General features: G+C 40.9%; 3 protein-coding genes across 6 annotated transcripts; 2 read left to right on the top strand and 1 right to left on the bottom strand.

The window, feature by feature from the left end:
• Window positions 1-105: 105 nt before the first annotated feature.
• LOC117767391 (ras association domain-containing protein 2-like) lies at window positions 106-11,990 on the top strand. Of its 4 annotated transcripts, none has more exons than XM_034594976.1 (11): window positions 106-387; window positions 4,213-4,255; window positions 5,381-5,454; window positions 6,459-6,534; window positions 6,620-6,771; window positions 7,594-7,709; window positions 8,369-8,511; window positions 8,909-9,062; window positions 9,149-9,270; window positions 9,437-9,534; window positions 9,751-11,990. In XM_034594976.1, the coding sequence occupies exons 3-11, from the start codon at window positions 5,402-5,404 to the stop codon at window positions 9,818-9,820; spliced, it is 984 nt and encodes a 327-aa protein (XP_034450867.1). In that variant the 5' UTR covers window positions 106-387; window positions 4,213-4,255; window positions 5,381-5,401; the 3' UTR covers window positions 9,821-11,990. The 4 variants fall into 4 exon arrangements, with proteins under 4 accessions (XP_034450867.1, XP_034450869.1, XP_034450870.1 ...); XM_034594978.1 differs by having other exon boundaries at window positions 106-397; XM_034594979.1 differs by lacking the exon at window positions 106-387 and adding an exon at window positions 2,440-2,569.
• A 2,143-nt stretch (window positions 11,991-14,133) lies between these two features.
• Window positions 14,134-17,569, top strand: prnpa (prion protein a). Its single transcript, XM_034594980.1, has 2 exons — window positions 14,134-14,222; window positions 16,118-17,569. The coding sequence occupies exon 2, from the start codon at window positions 16,131-16,133 to the stop codon at window positions 16,632-16,634; it is 504 nt and encodes a 167-aa protein (XP_034450871.1). The 5' UTR covers window positions 14,134-14,222; window positions 16,118-16,130; the 3' UTR covers window positions 16,635-17,569.
• A 2,620-nt stretch (window positions 17,570-20,189) lies between these two features.
• Window positions 20,190-23,456, bottom strand: LOC117767390. The gene is made up of 3 exons (XM_034594975.1): window positions 23,230-23,456; window positions 20,361-21,617; window positions 20,190-20,327 (listed from the first exon to the last, which is right to left on the bottom strand). The coding sequence occupies exon 2, from the start codon at window positions 21,608-21,610 to the stop codon at window positions 20,372-20,374; it is 1,239 nt and encodes a 412-aa protein (XP_034450866.1). The 5' UTR covers window positions 21,611-21,617; window positions 23,230-23,456; the 3' UTR covers window positions 20,190-20,327; window positions 20,361-20,371.
• Window positions 23,457-27,471: the final 4,015 nt, after the last annotated feature.

The following is a 27,471-nucleotide window of genomic DNA, read 5'->3' as shown; positions in this document are numbered from 1 at the left end:
TTTTCATTCAGTGTGAACAAAGGGGCGTCGGGGTCGCTCTCTGATTGGCTCTCGGCCATCCACCCCCCCTCAGTCCCCAGTCTCTCCCCCCCCTCCCCTTTCCGCGACGCCGCCGTGCGTCGAGCTCATGCGCGACAACAGATGTTCGTCTCGCGCTCTCCTCCCGGATTCTCAGCTCGCGAGGAGACGAACACGCGCCCGGCCGATTGTTTCCACCGGAGAGAAGCGGAGAAGAGGAGTGAATGTGACCGGAGGACTTGATGCGAAGGACCGGGTAGGAAGAGGAGAGGCACCGAGGAGGAGAACCGCAGAGCCCGCGCCCCTGGGTTTGGTGAAGCCCCGCAGAGGAGCCCCGAAAGTCGGCAGGAATCCGAGCGGAGCGTCGCTGTAGCTAAGTGTGTGATCGTGATGTGGACTGGGTGTAGTTTGATATCCTGACTGTTGAAACCAAAAAAGACTGTAAAACGCCCTGACACCCCCAAAAAAAACCTGATTAATATTTACACAGACTAGGCTAAAAATTCGATATGACACATGTATGTGTAGGTAGTTGACATACATGTAGTAGACCCGCTCCACGTCTCTTCATGTGAGGATCCATCTGGAATCATGAGCAGAACATGAGAGATGATCACATTTGGTGTGTGACTGACGGTCTGTGGCTGTGTTTTAGTCGAACACGTTACATAACAAGCAGTAGATCTGTTCACAGTCAGACCGAGGGAGGACAGACCCTCTGACAAAAAGTCAATACCCAATGTTTTGGCCTGTAATTCGATCCACTCAGCTGGAAGTATTGTAGTTCTATAAATCCCGTGTTCCTGGAGGGTGTAATGTTTCTTAAACATGTCCTGCATCTTAGAGTCAATCCAAACTGAACACACCAATTCCCTCAATATGTCTGATTTCATTCATCAAAGAAATCCTCTTCTTGGATTCTGTCTTGACCCACATCAGATCCGTCCACAGAGTTTGGTAGTAATCTGTTCAGTAGTTTTAATGGAATCTTGATAACAAATAAATAAACCAATGCCAATGAAAACATCATCTCCTCTCAGGGCCCAACATTCTCCTTAAACTCAACCAAGCCACAACAAATGGCCTGAATATGACAGATTCTTTTCATCAAGATCCATGAACTGTTGGCAAATAGGTGAAAATGTATGAAAAATCCACCCTATCTTACAATGTTAAAGAAAGGGAATTTAAAAATCCTTTATTCGCCCCTTTGTTCAGGTCCGTGTCAAATTTAATGAGCTCCTCTTTTACCCATTTTGATTTGTTGCACAGCTGTTGTACCGGACTGCATTAGTTTAACATGTGTGAACCCAATGAACTAGCTTTAACTTCTCACTAATAATACTAGTCAACTAGGCTGACAACTAACTTAACTAACTGCCAGGGAGGATTTCATCTGCGTTTGTTTGTTTGTTTGTTTGTTACACAAAAGCCACCGGGTGGATTATCACGTAACCTGGATGCGATGTGGGTCAGGGAAGAACCCATTAAATATCGGAGTGGATCCAGGTCAAGGGGTGAATCCAGGATTTTAGTTTTTCCACTTCCTTTAACAATGTGAGATTTTTCAACATTTACACGGTTTTCCTCGGAGATTCTTGCATCTAGATGAATTGTTTAGGGGACTGATATCGAGGAGTGTGTGGAATTTGGTGCAGATCCAAATTAAAAACCTGCATTTAGTGATTTTTAAATGTGGTTTCACAAGGGGACTTTTTTTTTTTTACTCTTTTAATGCCATTCTAGTTCTTCTCCAAATCGGTTAATAAACTAATCATGTTCTCAGTTGACGGTTTGGTCTTTTAAAATGTCAGGTAGCCGAAATAGAGCCCGATGTGACATGTACAGTCATAAACCTCTAGATATTCAGTTTCAAACCAAAACGTGTATATATCTATTTAAAAAGCTGCAGTCATTCGAGTTTTTTGACAGTTTTGCTTGAGTGACTCAATGGTTATGGAAACAAACCCACAGATTAGAGGCAGCAACAGCTTCAGCTGGATCTGGAGAACATGGAAGCCATATTTAGATCTAGATCCAGCCTGGCGACATGTTTGACAACCTGAGTAGCAGCAGGAGAGACAAACACACATGAACTATTTTTGGCTCAGTGTTGTGGGATACTTGCTGATCCTCAGATGTTTTTGGGGTTGCTATGACAATGCTGACAATAGAGCGACGGCGGTGGTAGAGCGGAGGCTAAAGACGAGGAGTTGGTGCTGGTGGAGGGTTTGAATGTGAACAGGAGGAGGAGAGGAGCTATTCATCATCCGTCTCCGGCAAAGACATTAACAGAGGAGGTTCACAGGCAAACAGGGCGGGGGGGCAGAACACAAGCTTGCATGTGTGTCACTGAAAGAGAGAGAGAGAGAGAGAGAGAGAGAGTGGAGGGGGGGGGTGGAGTAAAGTCAGGAAGTTGTGGTCATGAGTTTTAATAGCATGTTGGTGGATGGCCACACAAGGGCGCATGAAGGAGACGGAGGAGAAAGCTGAAGATCAGGCAAAGAGGAAAGAATTCACAGATCAGCCGCGAAAAAACCGAGCCACGGTGGTTAGGAAACAACGGAGCAGATGAAGGCGAATAAAGATGCAGAGATAGAGGGCAAGATGGAGGCGGGTGATGGGCTGATCTTGTAATGAGGCACAGGGGAGTCTGTGGATCTGTCTGACTTCCTTTAGATTCTGCTGACGGCTGCTAAACTAAAATCCAAGAAGGCCTCATGTCCTACAGATCGTTTCCACAGAGACGAGTCCTTGTGGTTGCAACAGAGAACAGTTATCACTGGTTTCAGAATATCAAGGTATATATGAATACATTCACATTTATTCCTAGATTTCACAAATGTTAAGAGATTCATAAAGAAATCTGTAAATTAATTTATGATTAAAATAATCATCAGTTGCAGTTAAGAGTATCAACACTTGGCTTCATTAGATTCCTAATTTTGTTGCTAATACGTCAGTAGGATAGTTCCTGCTTTTTGTTTTCTTAAACATTGTGAGTAGGGCAGCTTTGGTGTTTTCAATAATTTCACAGGGAATAATTCATGGATCTTGATGAATAAAATCAGGCTGATTTAGGGGACTGATTTGTGAGTGTGTGTGTGTGTGGTGTTTGAGTACATTTGATACATGTTCAGGCTTAAACTTGCTCAAATATTTTTAGACATATACTTTAAGACACGTATTTAAAAAGTAATTCTGGTCCAACCTAAATGTCACGTAGCCGTCACAGTCTGGGAAAGACTGGGCTTTGTCACAGCGTTACAATAAACACAAACCCCAGATAACATCTAGGGTCATATCACAACATCAGAAAAGTCTCCCAGTGGTTTGAAAACTCTGAGGTCTTGATCTAAATAAAAACCATTAAAATCCCCTGTGGATAAAGTCAAAAATACAAACGTTCCAAAACCCTAAATATGTCAGTTTTATTCTATGGTGACTGACAGTCGAGCAACGGCTTTAAAGATTGACTGTTTGACTTGATCTTTATTTCAGAAGGCTCCATTTTAGTTAGATCTGTCAGATAATGTGGTTGCCTTGTCAGACACAGGCGGCCAAAATGTCAGTGTCACACCACGGCTGGCATCACCCGTTAATGAGACTGTGAGCCTGACTGCCCTTGACCACGACCACAGTATTAAAGGCTAATGATTTCCTTTGTGTAGGTCAGCGGTGACTGTTGAGCGCTTTACAGGCCTAAAATAGTTGCTGAAATATTAATAGAGCCTGCAGGGGGCTGGGCTGATTGGTGTTTAATATTTAATTTGTTCACAATAACTGAGCACACTTTGTTTCAGAGATTGACAGCCTTCGCTTATTTATCAGCATCTTTGTATACTATGTTTTCAAGACGACTGTGTGTATTGGTCTTATCAGATTCTCCACGCGTGCTCATGTACAGTATGTCAACTCTGTGCGTGCGCACGATAACTCAGCTGCGCGGCTTGAATTGAGGAAGTTTTGTGCCGTGTGAGGCAAGTGTCAGTTTCCTGTGTGACTGACTGAGCAAATGAGGAAGTGATTTAACGGAAGGGGAGCACTTCCTTTAAACGCCCCCACCACTTCCTTGTCGGCTCGCCGTCACACTCGCAAGAAAGGGCCTGGTGGACGCTTGAAATCCACACCAGGGTGACAACTGCCGGGGATAGTGTCTGATCGTCTGCTCTCTTTCTCTCTCCACATCTCCAGCTCCATCTCTCTGGTGACTCAACGTACCTCAGTCTTCACTACGGTAAGATCCCTGCTTCTCTTGCTGCAGACAGTTACCGATGTGTTGTTAGTGGTTGTAGACTTGCTGACTGTGTTATTACAGAATAATATGGAGTCAAAATGTAAAGGTCGGCACCAGTGGTTGTTTTAGGCCACAACCACAAACCAAAACCGTTCTGTTTCTTAGAAATGTTTATATCTTGTTCACTGTTCATAGCAGCCACTGATTTCCTCCTCAATCTATTTCCATACATTATGAATGAGGTGTCTAATCGAACACAAGGAGCCCTGATGTTGAGCTCAGAGTTAATTACTGTGAGGAGGCAATTAAACTTATGCGTGGAAATGATTTAACGATTATTGATTGACGATGGATTGCACAACCTGGAGAAGTCTGCCACTTGATTTTGTCACCATAGGGGAAGAATGAGTCTATAATGAAAATAACTTTTAGTTGCAGCTATAGACATTTCACAAATATGAGCATATTGTTGGCAGAGGATCAGTCAGACTTATTAGGATCAATGTATTCATGTGGAGCCAATCTAAGCTGACATTGGGGGGGAAAGGTGGGGTAGAAGCAGAAATGATTTGGTGCAGCAGGTGGCCCACAACTGTGCATCTCTTTCAGGAGGCTTCTTCCTACACACACTCACACACACACACTCACACACTCACACACACACACATGCTTGGCAAAGGGGGAGGTTGGCAACGTGCCATTAATAACAGCTGCATGTGTGTGTGTATTTTGTGTTTCTGAGTGTTTTTGTGTGACGAGACAGGAAGACATAAATAAAAGAGTTAAGACTAAATGTATTATATTATGTAAAGTGAGGACAGCAGCCGTCTGAATCCATCACACCACAAATGTTTTGATTGTGTACCAGAAACATAGCGGTAGTTTAATATCATCTGTCTGTATCTTGAAGGAAATCGTTGACAGGAAAGTAGATATGATCTGCTGCTGTTTTTGTTTTGCTGTCTGAAGCTTTACCTCCTCCTCCTCCTCTTCCTCCTCTTCCTGCAGCCTCTTTGCTCCTCTCCCTGTTGCTCTCTCTGCGTCTGTGCTGGTCATGAGGAGTCATGAGACTGAATCAGACGGATGAAAGTGATTAACTCTCTGTGTCGCGTCTTTGTCTCTCAGCTCCTCTCATGATCGCTGAAAATGAATGACACACAGGACGGGGTTCAGATTGGAGAGAACAAGTTCATCAGCAAGTAAGGATTAAATACCAGGCTGTTTGTCATATGAACACATGTAACTACCTGTATACACATCGTAGAAAGTGTATAAACCCATTTAAAATCATCACACTTGTTTTAAAACATGTGTATTTAAATATAAAACATCTAATCCGTGTTTTAAAATAAGTGTGTGAGGACTGTCCTACTAGCAAACATGCATTTGTAGTAGTAATAATATGTTAATACTTGCAGGGGTATAAGTCACTGGAACTAATTTACCAACATGAGTTAGAGCCCACACAAATCCTGCAATTCTGCAACTTGACAACAAGGTCAATTCACCAAACATTCAAAGAGCGAGAGCAGGAATCTGAGAGCAGAAGTTTCATGTGTGTGGACAAGCAGGCTGAGGACAGACTTCAAACTGGAAGCACAGGATATTTAAAGGTCTGCGACAGTATATCTGAGTGCAGACAAACAGTGTTGAACAGGAGAACAGGCGCTGTTTGAGAGAGAGAGGGCTTTAAGTGAAATAAAGGGATATTTCCCCCGGAGTAAAAGAACTCACTCTTGAATAAAGATTAGAAGGAAACTCCATGAGGGGGCCCACTAAGGGGGCCTAAACAACCGGGGCCAAGGTTTTTTGTTCTACACCCCTGAGAACTATAGGCTTGCAAGCCAACATAAAACAACCAGTACCAGTTTGCTCCAGTATCCAACATTAATGAGTTGGCTACCAAAACACAAGGTTGTTTGAAAGTCAGGCCCAGGATGCAAACTGGTGGCAAACACACATACAGGGATGGATGATAAAATTATAACACAATTTATTAGTGACATGTTATTATACAAATTAAGACTAATTTGGTTGTTTTGAAGGGATTTTAAAAATTTTCCTGAAAAAGAGTAATTGCTCCGACCACAATTTATATGCTTCTGTAAATAAATGATCACTGTGATTGACATGTGATCAAAATGAGCAGCGAGTTCCTTCAAACAGCATTTACTCCTCAGTGATTCAGCCTCTCTGTCTCCAGGGCAACAGTCCTCTCCCATCTGAAGACGTACAATCTCTACTATGAAGGACAAAATCTACAGCTCCGACACAGAGAAGTGAGTATATATATATGTGTGTGTGGGTGGGTGTGTCCCTGTGCATGTGTGCATTGATCACGGCATCTATCCCCTTTCACATCAGGAAGAGGAGGAGCTGATTGTCGAGGGCCTGCTGAATATCTTTTGGGGCCTCCGTCGACCAATCAGGCTTCAGATGCAGGATGACCACGAGCGAATCCGACCGCCCCCCTCCTCCACATCCTGGCATTCTGGGTGTAATCTGGACAGTCAAGGGTAAGAGGCCTGGACAGATCCAGTCGCACCTCACTGACCGGAAGTGGTGAGACGCTGTAGGTCAATGAGGGCAGATATAGATTATGTCTAGTTTTTCTAATGAGAAACAATGTTTTTTTTTTATGTATCTTAAATTAGTGTCATAGTTTATTGACATTATTCAATGTTGCAGATTTAATCCTGAAATTATAAAGTTTGATAAATCACTTAATAAAGCACCAATTGGCAAAGATCCATAAAGAAAAGAACATTATTAACCAAAAGCCTCCCAACCCCAAAGCTCCTTTTTCAGCTGTTTAATCTCATTCATCAAATGAAGCGTTTCTCTTTCTCAGTATAAAGGCCTGCATGTAGATGACTTATAGGAATTTCACAAAATACCATTTTAACATTTTATGGAATGGGTAAATGATTGAATGCTTAATATCTGTTCTTTTTTTATTCTAAAACAGACAAAACTAGAATGACCCTCAGTAGAATGCAAACCTCCGCCAAGGCCCAACTGTCCCCTAATGAAACCACATTCAAATACACTAGATCCAGATTTTATTTGGATCTGCACCAAATTTCACACACTCATAAATAACACACCACTAAATATCAGCACCAAAATGTAATTGGCAGGATTTATCATCAACTAAAAGGTCAGTTTTAAATAATGTAGGGTTTCTTCAACAGTCAGTAACTGTACCTCCCTCACTTTTGTTTCATATATGGGCAATTATTATTAAATTTAACAACATTCTCTAAACAATATTTTCAGCTTTTTCTTGCACAGCACGTCTCTCACTTCTCTGCTCTCTCTTGTTTTCTAATTTAAAGTTCCCCCAACAGCACAGATGGTGAACAGTTGATAGAGCAGGACCCGCCCACAGTGGAGGTGACGCCACCCGACAGCCAACCAGAGGACAACGGGGAGATGGAACAGGAGACAGACGGTGAGTGGCTTTACTGACGGTATAAAGTAAATACAGTAAACACCTTGTATCGTACCCCAATGGCTGTAACAACATCATACCTCAGTTCTTAATATGCACAGACCAAACAACTGAACTGCTAATCAGGGGTGTGTCACTTGTTTTATTTATGTTGTCTCATCAGTTGTTAAGACAAAAAAAGAAAATGTTGGATTAAGTTCAATGAGATCAAATGAACTCGGCTTGAAAACACTGTGCGCCTCATCCCTAATTAACTCTCCACTGCTTTATATAAGCACACTGTAACTGATCGTCATGGCAACTTCTCTTGAGCGAAGAATTAAACCTTATTTTTACTTTCACCAGAGTTTGTTTTCAAGCCTCTAGAGGAGTTTACTGTTAAGTTCTATTAATTTGGATAAAAACATAAAACCTTCACTAAGACTAAATTACCATCATTCTGTCCTGATCACAGCTTTAGAAATACAAATATGATTTAATTCAGTGTATAGATATCCAACATCTGAGTGTTACAGCTGTTTTTAAGATTGCAAAAACAAATACGACAGAAACTGTCGAAGGAACCGTCGTCACTGTGACGTCCTTAATTTAAAGTCAACATCCTGAAGGGACACTGAATAGTAACTGATGATCTGAAGTCATGATTGTTGATTGGACAGAGGAGAGCGAGAGCTCCGCCCAGCTCCTTCGGACAAAGAGCGATGCCGGATTCTTGAGACGGGGCCAGCGACGCTCACCGAGCGACCAGAGGAAAATACGACGCCATCGCTTCTCCATCAACGGACACTTCTACAACCACAAGGTGATGGTTTGCCCCAGTGTAGCATATATAAGCAGAATTAAAACAATTCATAAATTGTTATTAACAAGCTGTTAATCCACAGTATTCACCAGCAATTCTATCTTCTCCTATTAAAACATAATGTAAAGTATCATTATCTGATTATACACCAGTCCCACTTTAGAGTGTCCACAGGAGGAGTTGTGGTGATTTGCAAACACAAATACATCATAGTGTGTCATCATTTATTGAAATGTTAATGTGCTGCTTACAGCTGTTACATGAGGGTATAATTGACAAATAACAAGTGAAGCACTAATTGATTTGGCTTAATACACAATGACTCATGCACGTCTGTATCTGTACATAAATAAATGCTCATAAATCATTAATTGGATTGTTTTTTTCCCCTCCTCAGACAGCAGTGTTTACTCCTGCTTTTGGCTCAGTGACTAACGTTCGCATCAACAGCTGCATGAGGACACCTCAGGTGCTGCGAGTCCTCCTCAACAAGTTTAAAATTGAAAACAGCCCCGATGATTTCGCGCTCTACCTTGTCCATACAAGTGGAGGTGAGCGTCACTTACTCACTTGATTTATTATTGGTGATCTTACAATGCAATGGTCCTTCATACCGGATTTCTTTGATTTATTTCAGAGCGCATGAAACTGAAGCGCAGTGATTATCCTCTGGTGCTGAGGGTGATGCAGGGTCCGTGCGAGCAGGTCTGCAAAGTCTTCCTCATGGAAGAAGACCTGGGGGAAGAAGTCACATATGATGTAAATCAACACATTCACTGTCACTTCTTCCTTAAAGGGGACAAACAGAGATCCAGATGTTGCGAGACCCACAAAATCATTGCCTCTGTGTCTCCAACACCTCTTTACTTCTTTATTTCCCTCGGTTTTGTCTCTTTTGTCATGACATGCTCTTCTTGTCCACCAGGTGGCGCAGTATATAAAGTTTGAGATGCCTGTCCTGAAGAGTTTCATCACCAAGCTGAAGGAGGAAGAGGATCGAGAGGTGCAGAAACTCAGGAGAAGGTACAAGAACTTAAATATCCAACCACACCACATCGTCTTGTGTCTTTTTGTTTCTGTCTTGTCTATAAAGACCACAAACATCATCCTGTCCAACATATGTTATGAGCTCACTGACACTGTGACACACGAGTCTACATTGTTTTGTAAATATCCTTGAGTGTAACTTCACTGACACAGACTTTTCTTTCTCTGCCTGTCGTCTGCCTCCTCTTGCAGATATTACTGCCTGCGTGGTATACTAGAGAAGCAGCTCTGTTGTCCTCCAGAGGCGGCGACGTGCATGTGATCGGCTCCCGTCGACGACTCCCTCCAGCACATCAAACTGTCAAAAACATTTCCCAGAGTTCAGTATCCTCCGCTCAGCTGTGACCACGAATCAAGTGACAAGAAATCAATGTACGACTCTTGAGCGACGGTCCTGCTCCTCAGAATTCCGGCCTCTGCATGGAGTCATTCAGCTCGCTGACAACACTCCGACATGCCGTGTTGTGCGCATGTTAACTGTGACCATCTAAGCAATAGTCTTGAGAGTCATGAGGACTCACGCAGCCTTGGAAAGTCTCTTGATTCCGATCCGACCAGTTTTATTTGTCTGTTTTTCTTCCTCTCTGCCGTCACGCTCCTCTTCCCCTGAGTAAAGTCAGTGTCTTCGCAGTAAAAGTACTTTGCAGGATGAGCCTAAAATGTGACCACGGACTGAAAGCTGATCCCCCAAAATCAATTCAAAGCACAAACATCCCATTATACGGTCTTAGCAAAGTGCCTGTTTTAAAGGTTTCTCCAAGCACAAAGAGACAGTTTGATAAAGATATTTTCAAGTTAGTGTGATGTGCAAGATGGAAGGGAATCACTGGGGGTTTGATCGAGGCCATGCTGCAGCCAGAACATTCAGTTTCAGTTGATGTGAAACTGACGTGACCACGAGCACAAGTTCATGTCCTCAAAACAGCGTCCAGACCCGCGTCGTACCGTGTGCCCTTATGCTCCTTGCTGTTTGAGAACGTGTTAAATATTGTGATTGAAGGGATTTATAGACCCATTCCATTTCCTTGCAGCTGATAGTTTCACTGCAGGGACGATTAAAGACCATGTGAGCAGATATATGTTGTTATCATTAGTCTGATGGTAACACCAGTACCATTATTATCTGTAGGCAGGAGTGTTTACTGTGTTTTATGATTAACGTTAAAGGAATCGTTCGGCTTTCTGGGAAAAACAGCCATTAGTTTTTCTTGTTTACACATATCTGAGAATACTGGTACTACTCTGATTTTACATTTCATTTTCAGTGAATAAAATTAAAAAATGATGAAGATGTGATCTGCACCAAACAAGCATGTTCCCTCACCGCTGTAGATTATGGTTTATAGCCCCGACATCTCTGATTTTTATCACTTTAAGTTGAAACATACAGTTTTTTAACTTCGTCAAAGAAAAGAATTGCAGCTCCTGCCGTCATTTTAGAGACGAGAAACAAGGGGAGACACGTCCAAAGGAAACTAAAGCCACCTGCCAGCACCTCTGTACAAAAACCAAAGTGTATAAAAGGATGTTACCTGCTTTAACATGGAAATGTGTCTTTTTTTTTTACACCTTGATTTTTGTGTTGATTTAAACAAGCACAATATCATGTCAGGATCAGAGACCTTTTAAACGTGCTGGTAGGTGGATTAGTTTATCTTTTTTTTAAACTAAGCTAACTCCTGGATATGTAGCTTCACATGTACTTTACAGACACGAGAGTGCTACCAGTCATTTAATCAAACTCTCTCCAAGAAATCAAATGTGCACATTTTCCAAAAGGTCAAACCGATTCTTTAAAGAAAAAAAATAATCTTGAAATAATTTAACTCTTTTGAGCCTCTTTGTTTTCTGGCTGGTCGGATTTTCCTCCCCAAACTTTACTGCCTTAAATAAATAAATGATGACATTTCAAGCACAGTAAAATACAATTCTGAATCCTCTGAGGTGTTGAAACAGGAGCCTGGTTGTAAAAAAAACATGTAATAATATTCACAGGTGGTTTTTATCATTCTGCATCATGAGAATAACACAAAAAGCACAAAGCAGGAGTGAAATCACACAAGACTGTGAATTATAGTGATGATCTTAAATAGAGAATGTTTTTAAATGTACGAGTGACTGAGCTTTGCATGAGTCTGCTTTTCTCTGTGCGTTGGTTTAGTGTTTCCAACATCAAATCCCGTCTTACGGCAAACAGTGGACCATGTCATCAAGCGTGTGTGTGTGTGTGTGTGTGTGTGTGCGCGCGCTTCTGAGAGTGTGCATGTTATATTTTTAGTGACTCTCAAGACTTGCCTGCTTTTGTATTGTGACTTTTACAAATGAATGAAGAAACGTCCGCCTTTAAAATGTTCCGAGGTCATGCCACTATGTAGAAAATGTAGTGTTTTTTTTGTACAATTGTTATTTAATAAAAAAAATTAAAAAAGTTATCTTGAGAGAAGATGCACTTGCACGTCTTCTCCCGTCTCGCTCAGGTCAGTGGGTGAAAAGCTCGTTACATAATGATGTTCAAATCTTGTTTGAATTTAAAATGATGGAATGAAACGATTTCCCCCGACAGAGGAGATGAAACATTCGTCGTAGTCGAAGCTTTGTGTTACGTCGTGCCCAGCGGGGGGGGGGGTTTATATTTCAGCCACAGAAATTTTATATTTTACTTTAAATTGAATACAGGTCTTGGTATTATTGGTCGCACCACATGATGAGTGGTCGCTCCAAATGATATGAAAACCTCCTATCGTTTAAAAAGATCAATAAACAATAAGTTCCATACAAAAATTTGACTTAAACCAGATTTTATTAAAATTTCATAGAATTTTCATGAACACAAACATTAATAAAAATCTCATCAAGAACGTTTAAGTGCAGCACACATTGTTGTGAACAAACATTTCATTAAACTGGCTGCTCTTGTGCTACATCTACATCAACCAGAACTGGTGGGATGTTCTCCATAGATGGCGGCGTAAGGTCGAACACAGCGTTTGCCATAGTTTTACTTTCTCTGTAAGCGCCGGATGCAGCCCTCCAGTTCTCTCTCTGATTCTCTCTCTCTCTCTGTCAACTCACTTGACTTGGCATATGGAATCTCTCCCTGCTGTTTATATCTCTTGTAGCTGAAAAAGATATGTAATGTCATGCCATAAATCAATAAGTTCTTTTGGACTAATGATAGATGAACATTTTAATGCAAATATGCATTTCGTCCAGTAATGAAAAACACATAAGAGCAATATGTACTTCATGTTGCTTTATTTGTAGTTTTCATTTTTTAAATGTTTTAACATACCTTTCTCTTCTCTGAGTAAGGTTCTCCGCTACAGAGTCAGAATTAACACGCTGCACATGGCGAGCGGTTTTTATTTTGCTTGGAAGTGGCATCTGGTCAAATAAATTTAAACAGTTATAAATAAATAAACATAAATAAATAATAAATTACTACTAAATTCATAATAACCAAGATAAAATTACATGTTACATTTTTGGGGTGGTATTTATTCATGATATTGTACAAAAATTAATCATAAACCATTGTTTCTGAAATATTAGAAAAAAATACTCTAATTGCATAGAAATATTTTCCAAATAATACTAAAATAAAGTACTTTATGTATATAAATCATTAATTGAATTTAAAAAAGCCCCAAAACTCCCAATCTAAGACATATATCTGTCATGTAAAACACTCTGCAGTGGTCGCACCACATTTGGTCGCACCACATGATATTTTTCTAGTTCAGTCAAAATTTACAGCCACAGAATTGGACTCCTAAAGAAAAAAAACTAGGACAACACAAAAGGTCACTATGAAATTTATAATCAAATTATATATATTTTGAAATAACTTAGAATTCATAGTTTTTTTGAGGTCATACCACATGATATCCAAATGTGGCAACTACATACCAGCTGTGAAAAAGGTAATTTTTTTCTAAATTTGAGAGAGAGTTACAAACCTGTTATGATGCAACTTCCTGTCTTTGAATGGATTTCAACATCAAAGTCCCAAATTGGTCATTTCTTGATGGCCGCACCACGTGATATTTCATAAAATGGACATCATCGGACAAAGTTTGTTTGTATACTATGATGGAAATATAAATGCAAATGCTTTGCAATTTTGTACAGGATTACAAAAGACTTTGGAAATCATGCCAAATATGGCAGAAAATAAATTTGAATAGATTTTGAGTCATTTCAAAGAAGTTTTCACATCAGCAGTCATGGCCGGACGGTTGCACCACATGATATTTTGACACTTTAAATAACAGAAACATTTAAATAACTAACGTTTTTTGGAAATTTAAAGTGTGTACATATACGGGACAGGTACTACATATATATATGGTATTTCTTTATGTATTTAAACCTTTTTTTAACAGAAGAAAATGCAGTCAGACAGAAAATATAGGCGTCACGTCAACGACCCATTTATGTGTGATGTTGGCGTTGCAGCAGCTTACTGTGCACTCAGCCAATGAGCAGGGCTGGGTCTAAGTGATCCACTCCACCTGATGGAGATTGTCTGGAGGATAACAGGCTGGCCCTGAAACAAACCCCCCCACAGACGGTCCCAGGAGTCTGAGCTGCAGACACACACACACACACACACACACTTTGTGAAAGAGGCTCATCTGCTGCACTGCTTCACTTCTGCTTCACACAGCCGCTCAACAGGTGAGATCGCTCATTCTAACATACTTTATCTTAACATTTGTTTCTTATTTCTCTGAAGATTTCCAGCAGGTTGAAAATGTGTTCCTTATATTCCTTTAATGTTTATGTCAGTGGATTTCTCCTTATTTCGGATGTGATGTTATTTCAAAAGCCTCTCCAGCACAAATTAGGCCCCACCTCTTGAAAAGCACAGTTTTTACTGGGAAACGGATCAGAGTGAATCAAGGTGAATCAAGTTCATAATGGAAAGTTTGGATTTCTCTGAGTTACTGTAGCTGTACGTGAGTCACTGGATTATTGTCAAACTACGTAACCCAGTGTAATTATAGCTTAACTCATCTTTTAAGAGGACGCAGATTAGAGTGTACAGTTTGTTGACTGCAGAGAAAATTATGTCATGCTGCTTACTGGAAATAAACTGAGGTCTGTGGGGGGGAATATATAAATTGTTTATTTAAGTAAAGGTATTAAAAGTCCTGCATTTAAGTTTTAACCTTGTATCAGTACTGAAGTATTTAAAACATAATAGAAAACAAGCAGAACTCATGATTATTTACATATGACATTTCATTATGTTAATGTATAATTTGTACTTTGCAGTCAGTTTAACTGCTTCATAAACTATTGTGTACTTTAATCTATAATAATGCATCATTTATAAAATGTACAACTTTAATCTGAAAAGTGATTAGTGACTAATGCTGTTAAATACATCTAGTGGGGTATAAAGTTCACTATTTCTTCTGGAAGAATAAAGAAACACAAGCAGAAGTACACCTTTGTATAAATTGCACTTAATTATATTAATTTATACCTAAATATTTTAAAGGTTCTGTCCCCTTAAAGGTCAGAGTTAAATATTTCCAAAATTGTCACACATTTGTAATATTTGTTATTTTTAAACGAAATTATTTCAAAATGTTATATTATATCTAACACATATGTCCTTATATTACATTTAATAGTTTATTTTTATTATTGTATAGTGTTTAAATTGTATATTCTACATATTGGGTACATGTATGTCACACCATATAGTGTAATATGTTATATTTATATGACTAATATTTATTCATATGCATAAAAATGTAAATGGCACATACATTATGGCTGATGGCATTGCACAAATATGTTTGTTAATGTCTAAGATGTAATATTATGTTGTTTGTATCTTTTATGTCACGGCTCTAACTTCCTTGGTTTCATATTTTATTGTATTCATTTCATACAAGTAGTTCTTTGAGTGCGGACTAAACATTTATTCAATGCAAACAACTGTTTATCTCAAGCAGTAGGTCTGAATCCAGCAGATCCCAATTAAAGGGCATTAGAGATTATGAAAGCTATCTGATCCCAGGTCAGCTGCAGTGATGACGCTTGTGTAAGATGTGTTTGTCAAAGCTGGATTAGGAGCCGTGATCTGTTCTGCTCTAAATTTATCAGAGAAGTAAAAATACAACGCAGCAGGAACAAAAGCTGCAATGAGAACATCTCCTCAGTGAGTTAATGTGTTGAACACCACGTGGCCCGGGAACCAGTGGTGGAATATTATTAAGTGCTTTCCCTCGAGCTCTTAACTGAAGCACTTCTGCTGCACTTGAGTACGTCCATTTAATTCTACGTTTGACTGAGATAGATTGTCATAGTCCTTCACTGAGCTGACAGCTGTGGTTAGTAATTCATTCAAAGACGTAAGATTTTATTCCTAAAAAATATTATACACTTTATACATTAAACTACTCAAAACCACGTCTTCCATCACGGTCCAGAGTCAGTTGATCATTTCAAAACATGCAACAAACCTAACCCAACACCAGAGAAGACAATGAGTCCCTCTAACATGTTCACCTGCCGGTGATGGTTCCTTTGTCTTATTTTCACAGAAAGCTGTGATGTTGATCCTTCAGAAGATGCCCCTCACAGCGGCCCTGTGCCTGATGCTCCTTGCCACACTTCTACCCAGCTCTGAGGCCCGGCGTGGAGGCGGCGGCTTTGGCCGAGGTAGAGGAGGCTCCAGCCGGGGCTGGGGCGGTGGTGGTGGCCAGGCCTACAGACCCGTCCAGAGCGGTGGTCCCAGTGCAGGGAAAATAGCAGGGGCGGCTGCAGTAGGCGCCATTGGAGGATCAATGTTAGGATCTGCTTTGAGCCGCCCTGGGTATGGAGGAGGTTACGGAGGATATGGTGGAGGGTATGGAGGAGGGTATGGTGGAGGGTATGGAGGGTACCCACGATATGGAGGTGGTGGCTATGGCCGCAGGCCTGGCTCTGACCCTGAGGGCTCTGGAGATATGGAGTACTACGTTGGAGCATCTAGTGGCCCCATCTACAACAGCATCATCGTTGTGATTGGCTCCCTGATGTCCCTGCTGATTGGCCACTGGGTGGCAGTCATGTAGAGATGGAGACAGCAGGTTTCACAAAACAGACAAGGAACCCCTAACCAAAAATACCCCATGACCTGACGGTGAAGACGACTGTTCCTGGTTTCAAATTAAATATGACCCTTGATTTACGAGAATCTGTGGCCAGTTGGTTTTATTGAGTCGTCGGTGACCCTCCACACAGACAAGAAGAGGAGCTCCACTCATTTCACCTCAGCAACATGTCGCTGGGACACCAAGCTCCCGTCTGCAGCAGCACTGGTGAACTCAGAAACCACTTCCTGTAGATATTTGTCAGAGTTGTGAGGTAATTTAACTCAATGAATAACTATCTGCATTATATCCCACACTCTTGTTTCTCCTTTTAATGTGTCCAGTGTTTTTATACTTTTGATGATTGCAGTTATGATGATTTTAGTGATGGTGACTCTGTGTATTCTGGCAAACACATTGTCCATAAACAAACTGTGAAACAAGAATAGATTAGTTGTGTAATCTGATTAAATCTACCTCAGGGACCAGAGTTTAAGAGCAGCTGTAAACTTCATTTGATAACCACCATCTCTCAGTCTATTCCATAATAACAGAATAATTGTTTCCTCCTGATTCACAGTCTACTCTGCATATGTTACATTTTCAGCTTATTATTTGTATATTTACAGTATATTTGACCTAATTAAATACATGTTTTATGCCATTTTGTAGATTATTATGTAAAAAAGCAAAATGCCCCATGTTTAATTGTTTTAAAAGTAAAAAATAACTTAGAACAAACATTTCTGTTGATTTTTTTGTGTCTATTGTGATGAGACGAGAACACGTGTTAGTATGAATGATCCACTGGGGACACACATTTAGATCCACACGGTTTACCTCCACAGATGAGGTTGATTTCACTCCTGTCCCCTTGTTTGTTTGTTTTTCAGCAGGATTACGTAAAAACTACTAAACCGATTTCAAATGAACTTGGTGGAAAGATGGGTAGAGAATTTAATTTTTTTGCACTTTTACTAATTTTACATTTTCACGTATTTTCAATGGAATAATTCATGGCTCTCATGGATCAAGGATAATTAGGGAACTAATATCATTGAATGTGTGAAATTTGGAGCCACTTGATTTAATTCAATGGGACTAATGGGTATATGCCTTTCTAGTTAGTTTGTTTTTAAGGGTGAGGGGGTTGGCTGCGTGACTCAGCCATTAACAGTCTAATTTTAACAGACTGCAGACTTCACATCATGTGCTCAGAGTTTCTTCCTTGTCACGCCTCTAAAACACAGTGGTAATCATCTCAGAGTCTGACGTTGATGTTCGCACTTCATTTCAGGCTCAGACCTGAAACACAAAGGGGCTTTGACACAGCCCTCATGTTGTTCTTCATTCTGAGAAGTTGCCACAACAGACTCGACCTATGAATCCGTGATAGTTCACACTTAACCCAGAGCTGTCGTCTGTGTCAGATGAAGTCAGAGACTCTACCTTTTAGTTTCCAAAATCATCAGTAAACTGCAGGTTGCAGAGGTGGAAATAAGATAAGAACAATTCTAATAGTACTAAGTATAGAGTACATGAGTATTTACATCCTCTGCTATTTTATATGTTTACCACTTTACATCCCTACCTATGTGTTTTACAATGGAAATTACCACTGATTCAAATTACACAAGTGTATGTTTTGACACCCCACTGCATAAACTATTGATTTGAGTGAAAAGAAGTAAACAAACATTGAAAATTAAAGAACATTTTCTCATTAACATGATCTTAGGATAACGGGATGAGATAAAAAAACATCGTAATGGGTCATTATTATGATTTTATATAATGAATTTCAAATTGCTTAATGCTACTCAGCTTTTACAGATGCACAATTACAAAGATCTGTCAATGTCTTGGACCAAATTTCTTTGAAAGTTTTTATTTGGAATTATTTACGTCCCCATTTTTTAGGGCTCAAACCATATTAGAAACAACCAATCTACCTTCCCATCAATAAACATGTTGAATTACTTCCAAACAAAAGCACACGAAACATAAACTGCACCAGGGACACAACTGATGGGTAAAAAACACAGTTAAGTAAGAGAAGACACACTAATTAAGTAAAGACTGACATTATTTCTTTCTTCAGCTTTCCTTGAAAATCAATTCAGACAAATGAATTAAACACCAAATGTCATTTTGTGATACGATTAACAAGTGTGAAGCAATTTGAGCTTGAGCTGTTAAAAAACTAATTTACTCAGATTATCTCAATTTCACTTTTGGTTTCACAGGAGTTCATCAGTCATCAAATGCATCTCATCAAACGCTTTTTCATTATCACGCTTGTGAGTAAAGATACGTCTATTTGACCAGGCGAGCATAATGTGCATCTCACGGGTGAGAAGACATTCACGTCATGTGCGATTTTACATCCAGACACAAGATAACACACATTTAACAACACATTAAAGCTACACTGGAGTTTTTCACCACTCGTCCCCATCCACTGTTTGTCGGTTTTAACTAAAATGTGTATATTGTTATTATAGTGATGAATTACCAGAGGATGGTGAGTGAGAGACGTGAGATTTTATTTTAACAGAAAAATCCAAGGCTGGTGTCACTGGTGCCGCTTCTTCTCGGCTGAATAATCTTAAATGGAGGAGAAATCTTCTCATAAGCAAAATGTGGATGTTCCCTTCAGCCTCATCTTTTCTCTCTGTCATGTCAAACTCACAAGTTCCATGTGACAACAGGTTTTATTCCAACACAGAGGTGTTAGGTTTTTATTGGACCAGTAAATTCATATTTATTTACCCACATATCACAGTAAAAGCTTATATGGTTTTTGTACTGTAGGTTCTTAAAAATCATCCATGTTCACATTAAAATCTTGAATAATGCTTATTAAGAAAAGTTTTTAAAATTTCTGTGATGCCTGCTTGTTTTAGAAAATTAGAAAATTCTACTATGAACTGTTTGTGATTAGAACTTCACACGATACATATAAATAGTTGTTTAATCATTTTACATGATTAGAAAAGTTACTGTGCATATTTCGATATCCAAGCTTGGTGACAATACATTCAACAAATGTGAGACGACACTAAAGAAAGGCAAAAGTTGTGGGTAGATAAGAAGAGGACAAGAAGGAGGGAAGGAAGTATATCTAGAAAAAATGCGAAAAAGTTGGAAATATTCATAAATATTAAGACAAAGATCTGTGCTTCTCTGAGGCCGAGGCCCCTCACTTAATATATGAATAATGTTAAAAAGCACTGTTAGAAAGATATGAGGAGGAATATTGTTTCCTCCTTTGACATTTCAAGAGTAAATTTGAAATGCTGAAAATAAGTGGATCTAATTCAGCAGTAGACATTTTTTTAACACCGATCACCACAAGTGTTTATGAGCTACAAGAGAAAGAAACTCTTGTTAGGGGCGTATGTGCTGACGTTAGTAGTTTGATATATTCTCAAAAGTTCCACTTTAATCTTGAAATAAAAAAGAATACGTTTATTATCTACATTTCAACTTTATTCTGCATATGCACCTTTTTTTTTTAAATCTCTTATTCAGTTGGACATTTGAACTTATTTCTTGATATTGTGACAAAATTATCGAAATGAAAAAAATAAAAAATAAACTGTGGCTCTCTGATCTAACCTCTTACATTCACTTTGGAAATTCAAACATGGAACTTAAAATTGTAATCATTTTCCATCCTCCATCAACCCCCCCCCCCCCCCCGGCTAATGAAGGCCTCAGTGCAGCAGCGTCAGCATGTTGCTGTTCAGTAGCATCAGTAAAGCACTGGTGACCACTGCTAAAGACCCTCGATATCCCATCTCCAGTCCCTCCGCCCCTCCTGTCTCTCTCTTCATGTACCTTTCAGAGTAAATCATGTACAGCTCCAGACACCTGCGGGCCTTCACCTGCTTGATCAGCGCCGGGTACCCGATCTCCATGATGCTGACTGTGTCATCGTCCTCCTCCTCATCGTCACCGACGGCCTGTGAAGCTGGAGGCCCGGGACGGGCTTCAGGCTGATTAGGAGCGTGAGGAGTGGAAGGTGAGGGGGTCGAGGAGTTGTCCTCCGCGGTGCTGTTGGTGTCTGACGTCTTGTTATCTGTGACAGTGTCCGGTGCTGAAGTGACGACAGCAGCTGTGGTGGTGGCTGTGGAATTAGCTGTGGTGGTGGCTGTGGCAGCTGGGTTGAGTTTTGGCTTTCGATTCTCCACCGGCAGAATGTCTGTTCTCTTCATGCACGAGTCCATGAAGCTGTCGTAGGTCTGAGGGGGTTGGCTGTACCTGTAGTCTCTGCCATAGTCATCGGCATCAGTAGACCTGACACCATATCTCCTGTACATGTAGTGGTTGTAGTAGTACTCCTCCTGGGGGCTGTGGAAGGGGAAGTGAGGACGAGGGAACCTCCCCAGCCCGTAGCCCAGGGCCATTCCTGCCATGGCGCCTCCAGCTGCTGCCACCACTGCACTGCGCCCAAACCCTCTGGATCTATCTTGGGGATAAACGCCCATCCCCTGAACTGAGTGGGAAAAGGGAGAGCCGCCCCCAACGCCGTGGCCCCCGTATCCAAAGCTGCCTCCATAGTGAGGGCTCAGGATTTTGTTGTTTGGGTTTTGGTTGATATATCCACCTGGATAGCCTCCGTAACCTCCATAACCTCTTCCATACGGGGAGCCATGTGCTGGATACCCCACTCCACCCTGCTGCCGAGGGTAACTGCCCGGATACGCAGGTCTGCCTGACTGCGGAGGGTGGCCTCCTTGATTGTTTTGTCCAGACTGTTTGGGGTATCCACCTCTCGAGCTGGAGCCCTGATTATTCTTGCTGCCTGTATTAGTGTTGCCTCGGTTCCATGATGGGATCTTCTTGGAGCTGAAGCCTTTCCCAAAGCTGCCGCCTGCTCTCTTAGCCAGTGAAGAATGGGCGTGAAACAGAATAAGCGACAGACACAGCACAGATAATGAATTAAGCTTCATCTTCGCCCTGCAGGAAGAGTCAGGGAGAGAAAAGGAAAATTGGGGGAAAAAAGGGGAGAAAGGGTGAGGAAAATATGTCATAATACTTAACTTTTTATCATGTTACAAAGTTTTGTGCCATTTGATGAGAGCTGTCTGCCTTTTTCCAAAGAGTAAAATCCTTAAGTTGCAGCTCAAACTTAAACGCACACAAGGACATGCACCTTTCAGAAGTTACACTGAGCTGATAATAAGTTCAACTTGACCATTTCTGCTTTTATATTGTGTAAGCCAGGTCGTTCACCTGTTTACAATCTATATGGAAACTATATAGCATAGCATCATATTCATTACATTTTTGAGGTGATGAGGAACTATTTTAATCATTGTAATCACAAATAATATAAATATGATGAATAAATAGTTTCATTGTCAATTAATGCCGGTGATTATTTTATATAATTAATTCCCCGAAGAAATATGTCAAATTGCAAGAAATGCTGATAATAAACTCACCGAGCACAAAGTGGCATCTCCAGTTTGATCAGACCATCAATCCAATAACCAAACATACTAACATTTTTTTAATATTCTGTGAAGCCTGCTCATACATATACACACAGATATTTCAGTTTTTATTATCAACAAAAAGTATCGATATCCATATTGATAATGGTGACATGGAATATTTTTATAGCTATAGGGTTGAAATCAAATTTGATATGACGCTATAAACTGATCTGTGTAAATCTACTCTGATTCACGTATTTTATACCCCAAATATTCCTTTTAAACTCCTTAAGATTCTGCTTTTCTGCACCCGGAGATATATTTTGTTAGTGTGGGTGTGAGAACAAACCCCTGTTAAAGCTCTTGCTTTTTTATTTTGAGAGAGGAACCTTTTCAGTTGTATAAAAGTCTGGAGTCAGTTTACAACCTATTTAAGGCCTAATTGTCTGTCAACAATAAAAACTGGGCTCTGTGTTTTAACAGTAGATTATTTACGGTCCATGCGTTCTGTTTGCATAGTGCTCATCTGAATTATAACTTGTGTTTCCATCTGTCATGACCTGTAAATCCTGCCAATGTTCTAAATAAATTAATACACGCATACATAAATAAAGAGGAGTGATAATACGATGCTACGAGAAAGAAAGACATAACTCTGGCATGTTTTTCATATACTTTTTCATCATATACAACAGCTGTATTGATTAAAGCCTTACATAGCCTGGGATTAAATTATATTATTATTATTGTAACATCCCCATCTCGTCCTCACGAGACGAGGATGTGATGACAAACCTGAAAAGAGATCACAGGTCAGTGTATTTATTTTTAGATCGGTCTGTTAGCACCAATAAATCACCTAGAATTGGACCATTTCTACAATAAAATGTAGTTGTCTTTTCTCTCTATGCACAAACCTGAAGATAAACACAACAGATGTGTCAGTGACCAAACAACAACAACCTCTCACCTGAATCACAGACAGCCTGTAGATAAACACAGACAGTGTTCAGGTCTGAAGCTTCACTGACAGTGTTCAGGTCTGAAGCTTCACTGACAGCAGTGAGCCGTGTGCTTCCTTCACAGAAACACCGATGGCTGCTCTCTTCTTCACTCGCATCACAACTCACCGTCACAAAATCGATGGAGACGATTCCACCTCTCGGTCCAGGTGACGTAACGCCGCGCGAGGGGTTCTGGGTCTGTGGCGCGATGTGAGCTGAGCTGCTAACCCGGGTAAATTCAGTGACTCGGTGGTTAACCTGTGTTACGACGGCAGGTTAAGTTAAACCCGAGATTTGACTCCATGACTGAATCTGGTCCGAGCGCTGTTTGTTCATGGTTAACGCGATGTAAGCCCCGCCCCACTGCTCACTGTCCAATCACAAGAGTGCTGCGCGTGTCCAGGAGCCAATCGGCATCAGCGCGAGGACTGTGATGCTGGATCAGCAGGAGAGGCTGTTTATATAAACACATGGATTTAATCATGTTTTATATGTAACATGGATTTAATCATGTTTTATATGTAACATGGATTTAATCATGTTTTATATGAAACATATACTGTAGATGGAATCATGTTCTTTATTTGAACATGTGTAAAGGCAGGTGTACAAACAGAACATGTTCCTCTAGAGGAGTGAGTAAAGCCCCCTGGGAACGTGGATTATATGATCATCATCACAAACAGAAGCTTCACCTAACCATCTGCCCAGCGTCTTCAAACCACGTGACGATGTGGCAATAACAAGGACACGCCCACATTAACCCAGGCAACTAGGTCCTGCTCCTCACTCACAGCCCTTAAAGGTCCAGTGTGTTGTTTAAAAAACAAAATTACTAATACTTAATACTATTAAAAGGGTCCAGTGTGTAAGATGTTGTAATTTCATCGGGAGCTGGTCCTCTCCCACTAAGGCTGCTATGTTGCACCACCATGTCTCTACAGTAGCAAAAACCTTTTGAGTTTTTCTGATGCCTAAAAACAATTTTAGGATCTCCTTAGCTGCTGATCTCCGCAGTTTCTCCAGAAGTGGTGTATTTGTGAACATGTCACAGTGAGAGCCTCCAGAGTGTGCGGACATTCTCCCCCTGGCCCCCTGGTGTACAGGGTTGATGATTGTGGACCAAACATCAGCCACAGCGCTGGTTGTCTGTTTATTCAAAGTTTATTAAAATAAAAATCATAACAATCACAAACACTGGTCTTCAATCGGCCTTTGAATAAAATAATGTGTGTAGCTGATAAGAAGAACAGTTCTTGAGATATACAAGTCACATACTGACAGAGATTTCTGGAATCACTAGACAGAGGAAAGGTCACTGTTATTGATAGATCGTTCTTTTTTATTTTCTAACACATTACAGGTAGATGGAGGGTGAGGAGGGGAGGGGAGGGAAGAGGGTAAGGAGGGTAGGGGGTTAAGGTGTAAGGTAGTGGGGGAGCTGGGATGAGGGGATGATTGACAGGGCAGAGGGAGAGAAAGGATGGGAGGGGAGATTAGGAGGGTTTGAAGTTGAAGAGAAAACAGGGGAGCCTCCTTCTCGTCGTCCCCTCAATCTCCTCAATCTCCTCCTTCTCTCTCTTCTCCATCTTCTCCTCCTTCCCGCTCTTCTTCCTTTCTTTCTTCTCCTCTTTCTCCTTCTTGACCCTCTCCTTGTAGCTGTCGGTCCTCAAGGCCTGTTCCTGAAAAGACAGAGACAACATAAGTTTCACTCTTTTCTTTTTGAAAGTCTGAATCGGAAACAAATCAACAATCCAATATTATTCAATTAGAATGAGTTGGTGTAACGTACCTGAAGCACAATGTTCTGCTGGATCGGGAGTTTTATGTCGTCCTCCAGCTTGGTTTCCTTTTCTAGGGACTCCTTGTGCTCGGTGGACCACCTTTCATCTAAGTCTCTCATTTTTTTTTGCAGCTCCTCTATTTCCTCGGGCCTGCCCTCATTTTCAAGGATGTATTGCTGCAGCTTGTCCTCCTGGAGCTTCAGGTCTGCATTCAGGGAGACGACCTCGACCTCTTTTAGTTTAAACCTCATGTTCATGTTCCTGAGCTCCTTCTCCAGCTCCTTCTCTTTGGCTTTTTCAGACTCCACGAGCTGAATCAAGCTGGTCAGGTCGTCTTTGGACTTCAACAGAAGTGAGGCAGAAGACTCCAACTTCTCGACCACCTTCTTCCTCTCTTCTCCCCAGGAAATATTTTTCATGGTGATCTGCTTTTTGAGAGCAACATTTTCAGCCCTCAGCTTCTTCACCCGGGCGTTTTCAGCCTTCAGCAAGGCATTTTCAGCCTCCAGTCGGCCGTTTAGTACCTCCAGCTCCTTCAGCCAGGCGCTTTCAGCCTCCAGCTCCTTCAGACGGGAGTTTACATCCTCCTGCTCCTCCAGACTGGCGCATTTAGCCTCCAGCTCGTCCAAAAGGGCGTTTACATCCTCCAGCTCCTCCAGACGGGCCCTTTCAGCCTCCAGCTCCTTCAGATGGGTGTTTTCAGCCGCCAGCTCCTGGATCTCCCTCTGCGAGTCCTGGAGGGCTCGGCGGAGCATTTTGCTCAAGTTGCACTTGTGTGGCTCATCTCCTGAGCTGTTGATCCTCTCCATGTCGATTAACAGGTGCTGCAGTGTAGCAAGAAGGTTTCTGTTGAGTACTTTCTTCTGTAGCTGTGTACAAAAGTTTTTGTAGAGTATTCTCTTGTCTTGTGATGGTCGAAAGTCACTGGAGAGAAGTTTCTCATGTGTCTGACGTTGGCTCACGGTCGTCGTGTCTGGTTCCACTGACAAATGTTTCTCTTAAATAGGTGAGCTAATTTCCTATGATCTGTGTCATTCTACAACACAAACCCATCCTCCTATGATCAACTTCAAAGTCATACTTTAATCACAGATGAAGACGTAAAGAGAGTTTGTTGTGAGGATAGCCGACACCGGTGTCGATGGGGTGTCAACAAAACCATGTGATCGCTGCAGCGGAGTTATTACGTGATGTACATTACGTGATGTATATTTTGATGCAGAATAATAAGCAGAAAAACTAAGTAAACATACCTTAGTTAAGTAGATACATAGTCTGTCAGTGTCTTTCAAAATAATATAATTAAATCTAATAAAAGGATAGTGCTGCGGAGAATGTGTGTTTTCCAGCTAAAATACAAAGGAATAAAATATAAATAGATATTTCGGTTTTTTTACATATAAATGTTTGGTTTTCATCATTTTGATTGTGGACCAAACAGCGCTGGTTGTCAGTTTATTCAAAGTTTATTAAAAAAGAAATCACAACAGTCACAAAAACTGCTCTTCAATCTGCCTTTGAATAAACATGTGTGTAGCTGATAAGAAGAACAGTTCTTGAGATATACAAGTTACATACTGACAGAGCTTTCTGGAATCACTAGACAGAGGAAAGGTCACTGTTATTGATAGATCGTTCTTTTTTATTTTCTAACACATACAGGTAGATGGAGGGTGAGGAGGGGAGGGAAGAGGGTGAGGAGGGGAGGGAAGAGGGGTAGGGGGTTAAGGTGTAAAGGAGTGGGGGTAGCTGGGATGAGGGGATGATTGACAGGGCAGAGGGAGACGAAGGATGGGAGAGGAGATTAGGAGGAGTTGAAGTTGAAGAGAAAACAGGGGAGCCTCCTGTCCGTCGTCCCCTCGCTCTCCTCCTTCTCTATCTTCTTCCTTTCTTTCTTTTTCATCTTCTCCTCCTTCTTCCTTTCTTTCTTCTCCATCTTCTCCTCCTTCTCTTTCTTCTTCCTTTCTTTCGTCTCCATCTTCTCCTCCTTCTCTCTCTTTTTCCTTTCTTTCTTCTCCAGCTACTCTAGACAGGCACTTTCAGCCTCCTGCTCCTTCAGACAGGCGCTTACTACCTCCAGGTCCTCTAGACAAAGAGTTGTCCCCCTCAATATCATTGCAAAACAGCAATGATCATTTTAAATAGTAACACAATATGATGTCTCAGACACGTTGCTTTAATTCTACCACTTAATAGAATAAAACACATTTACATTTAACCAGACTTCATACTGTTTGTTTTACTTTAAACTGGAATCTTGAATCTAACTTGGTCACCTTGGGGTGCAGCTGCGTCTTCTAATGCACAATTGAGGCAGGATGTTTATATATTATTAAAATTAAACATAACTCAGAAAATTCTTAACCGACTTTCAAGCCGTTTTCTTAAAGGATGCTTAGCAACTGTCTTATTAAAAACTTTCATTCCTTTTGAATGTCAATGGTAGAAGGAAGAAGGAGACAACATTATTTCCATTATCCATTTCCAGTCAATCTGAAAAGCTTCCAGCTGCTCATAGAGCTCAGATGATTCCACCTGCTGGTCATTGGGAAAGTACACCATTGAACATTTTTTGTGATGGATC

Source organism: Hippoglossus hippoglossus, chromosome 9 (genome assembly GCF_009819705.1).
Source record: "Hippoglossus hippoglossus isolate fHipHip1 chromosome 9, fHipHip1.pri, whole genome shotgun sequence".
Lineage (NCBI taxonomy): Eukaryota > Metazoa > Chordata > Actinopteri > Pleuronectiformes > Pleuronectidae > Hippoglossus > Hippoglossus hippoglossus.
This window is presented reverse-complemented; position numbering and strand designations above follow the sequence as displayed.

Excerpts from the sequence above, each read along its gene's own strand:
- LOC117767391 (XM_034594976.1), top strand. The coding sequence starts at position 5,402 with ATGAATGACACACAGGACGGGGTTCAGATTGGAGAGAACAAGTTCATC. Across the intron at positions 8,512-8,908 it reads GACACTTCTACAACCACAAG|ACAGCAGTGTTTACTCCTGC; the intron begins GTGATGGTTTGC and ends TCCCCTCCTCAG. Across the intron at positions 9,535-9,750 it reads GTGCAGAAACTCAGGAGAAG|ATATTACTGCCTGCGTGGTA; the intron begins GTACAAGAACTT and ends CTCCTCTTGCAG.
- prnpa (XM_034594980.1), top strand. The coding sequence starts at position 16,131 with ATGTTGATCCTTCAGAAGATGCCCCTCACAGCGGCCCTGTGCCTGATG.
- LOC117767390 (XM_034594975.1), bottom strand. The coding sequence starts at position 21,610 with ATGAAGCTTAATTCATTATCTGTGCTGTGTCTGTCGCTTATTCTGTTT.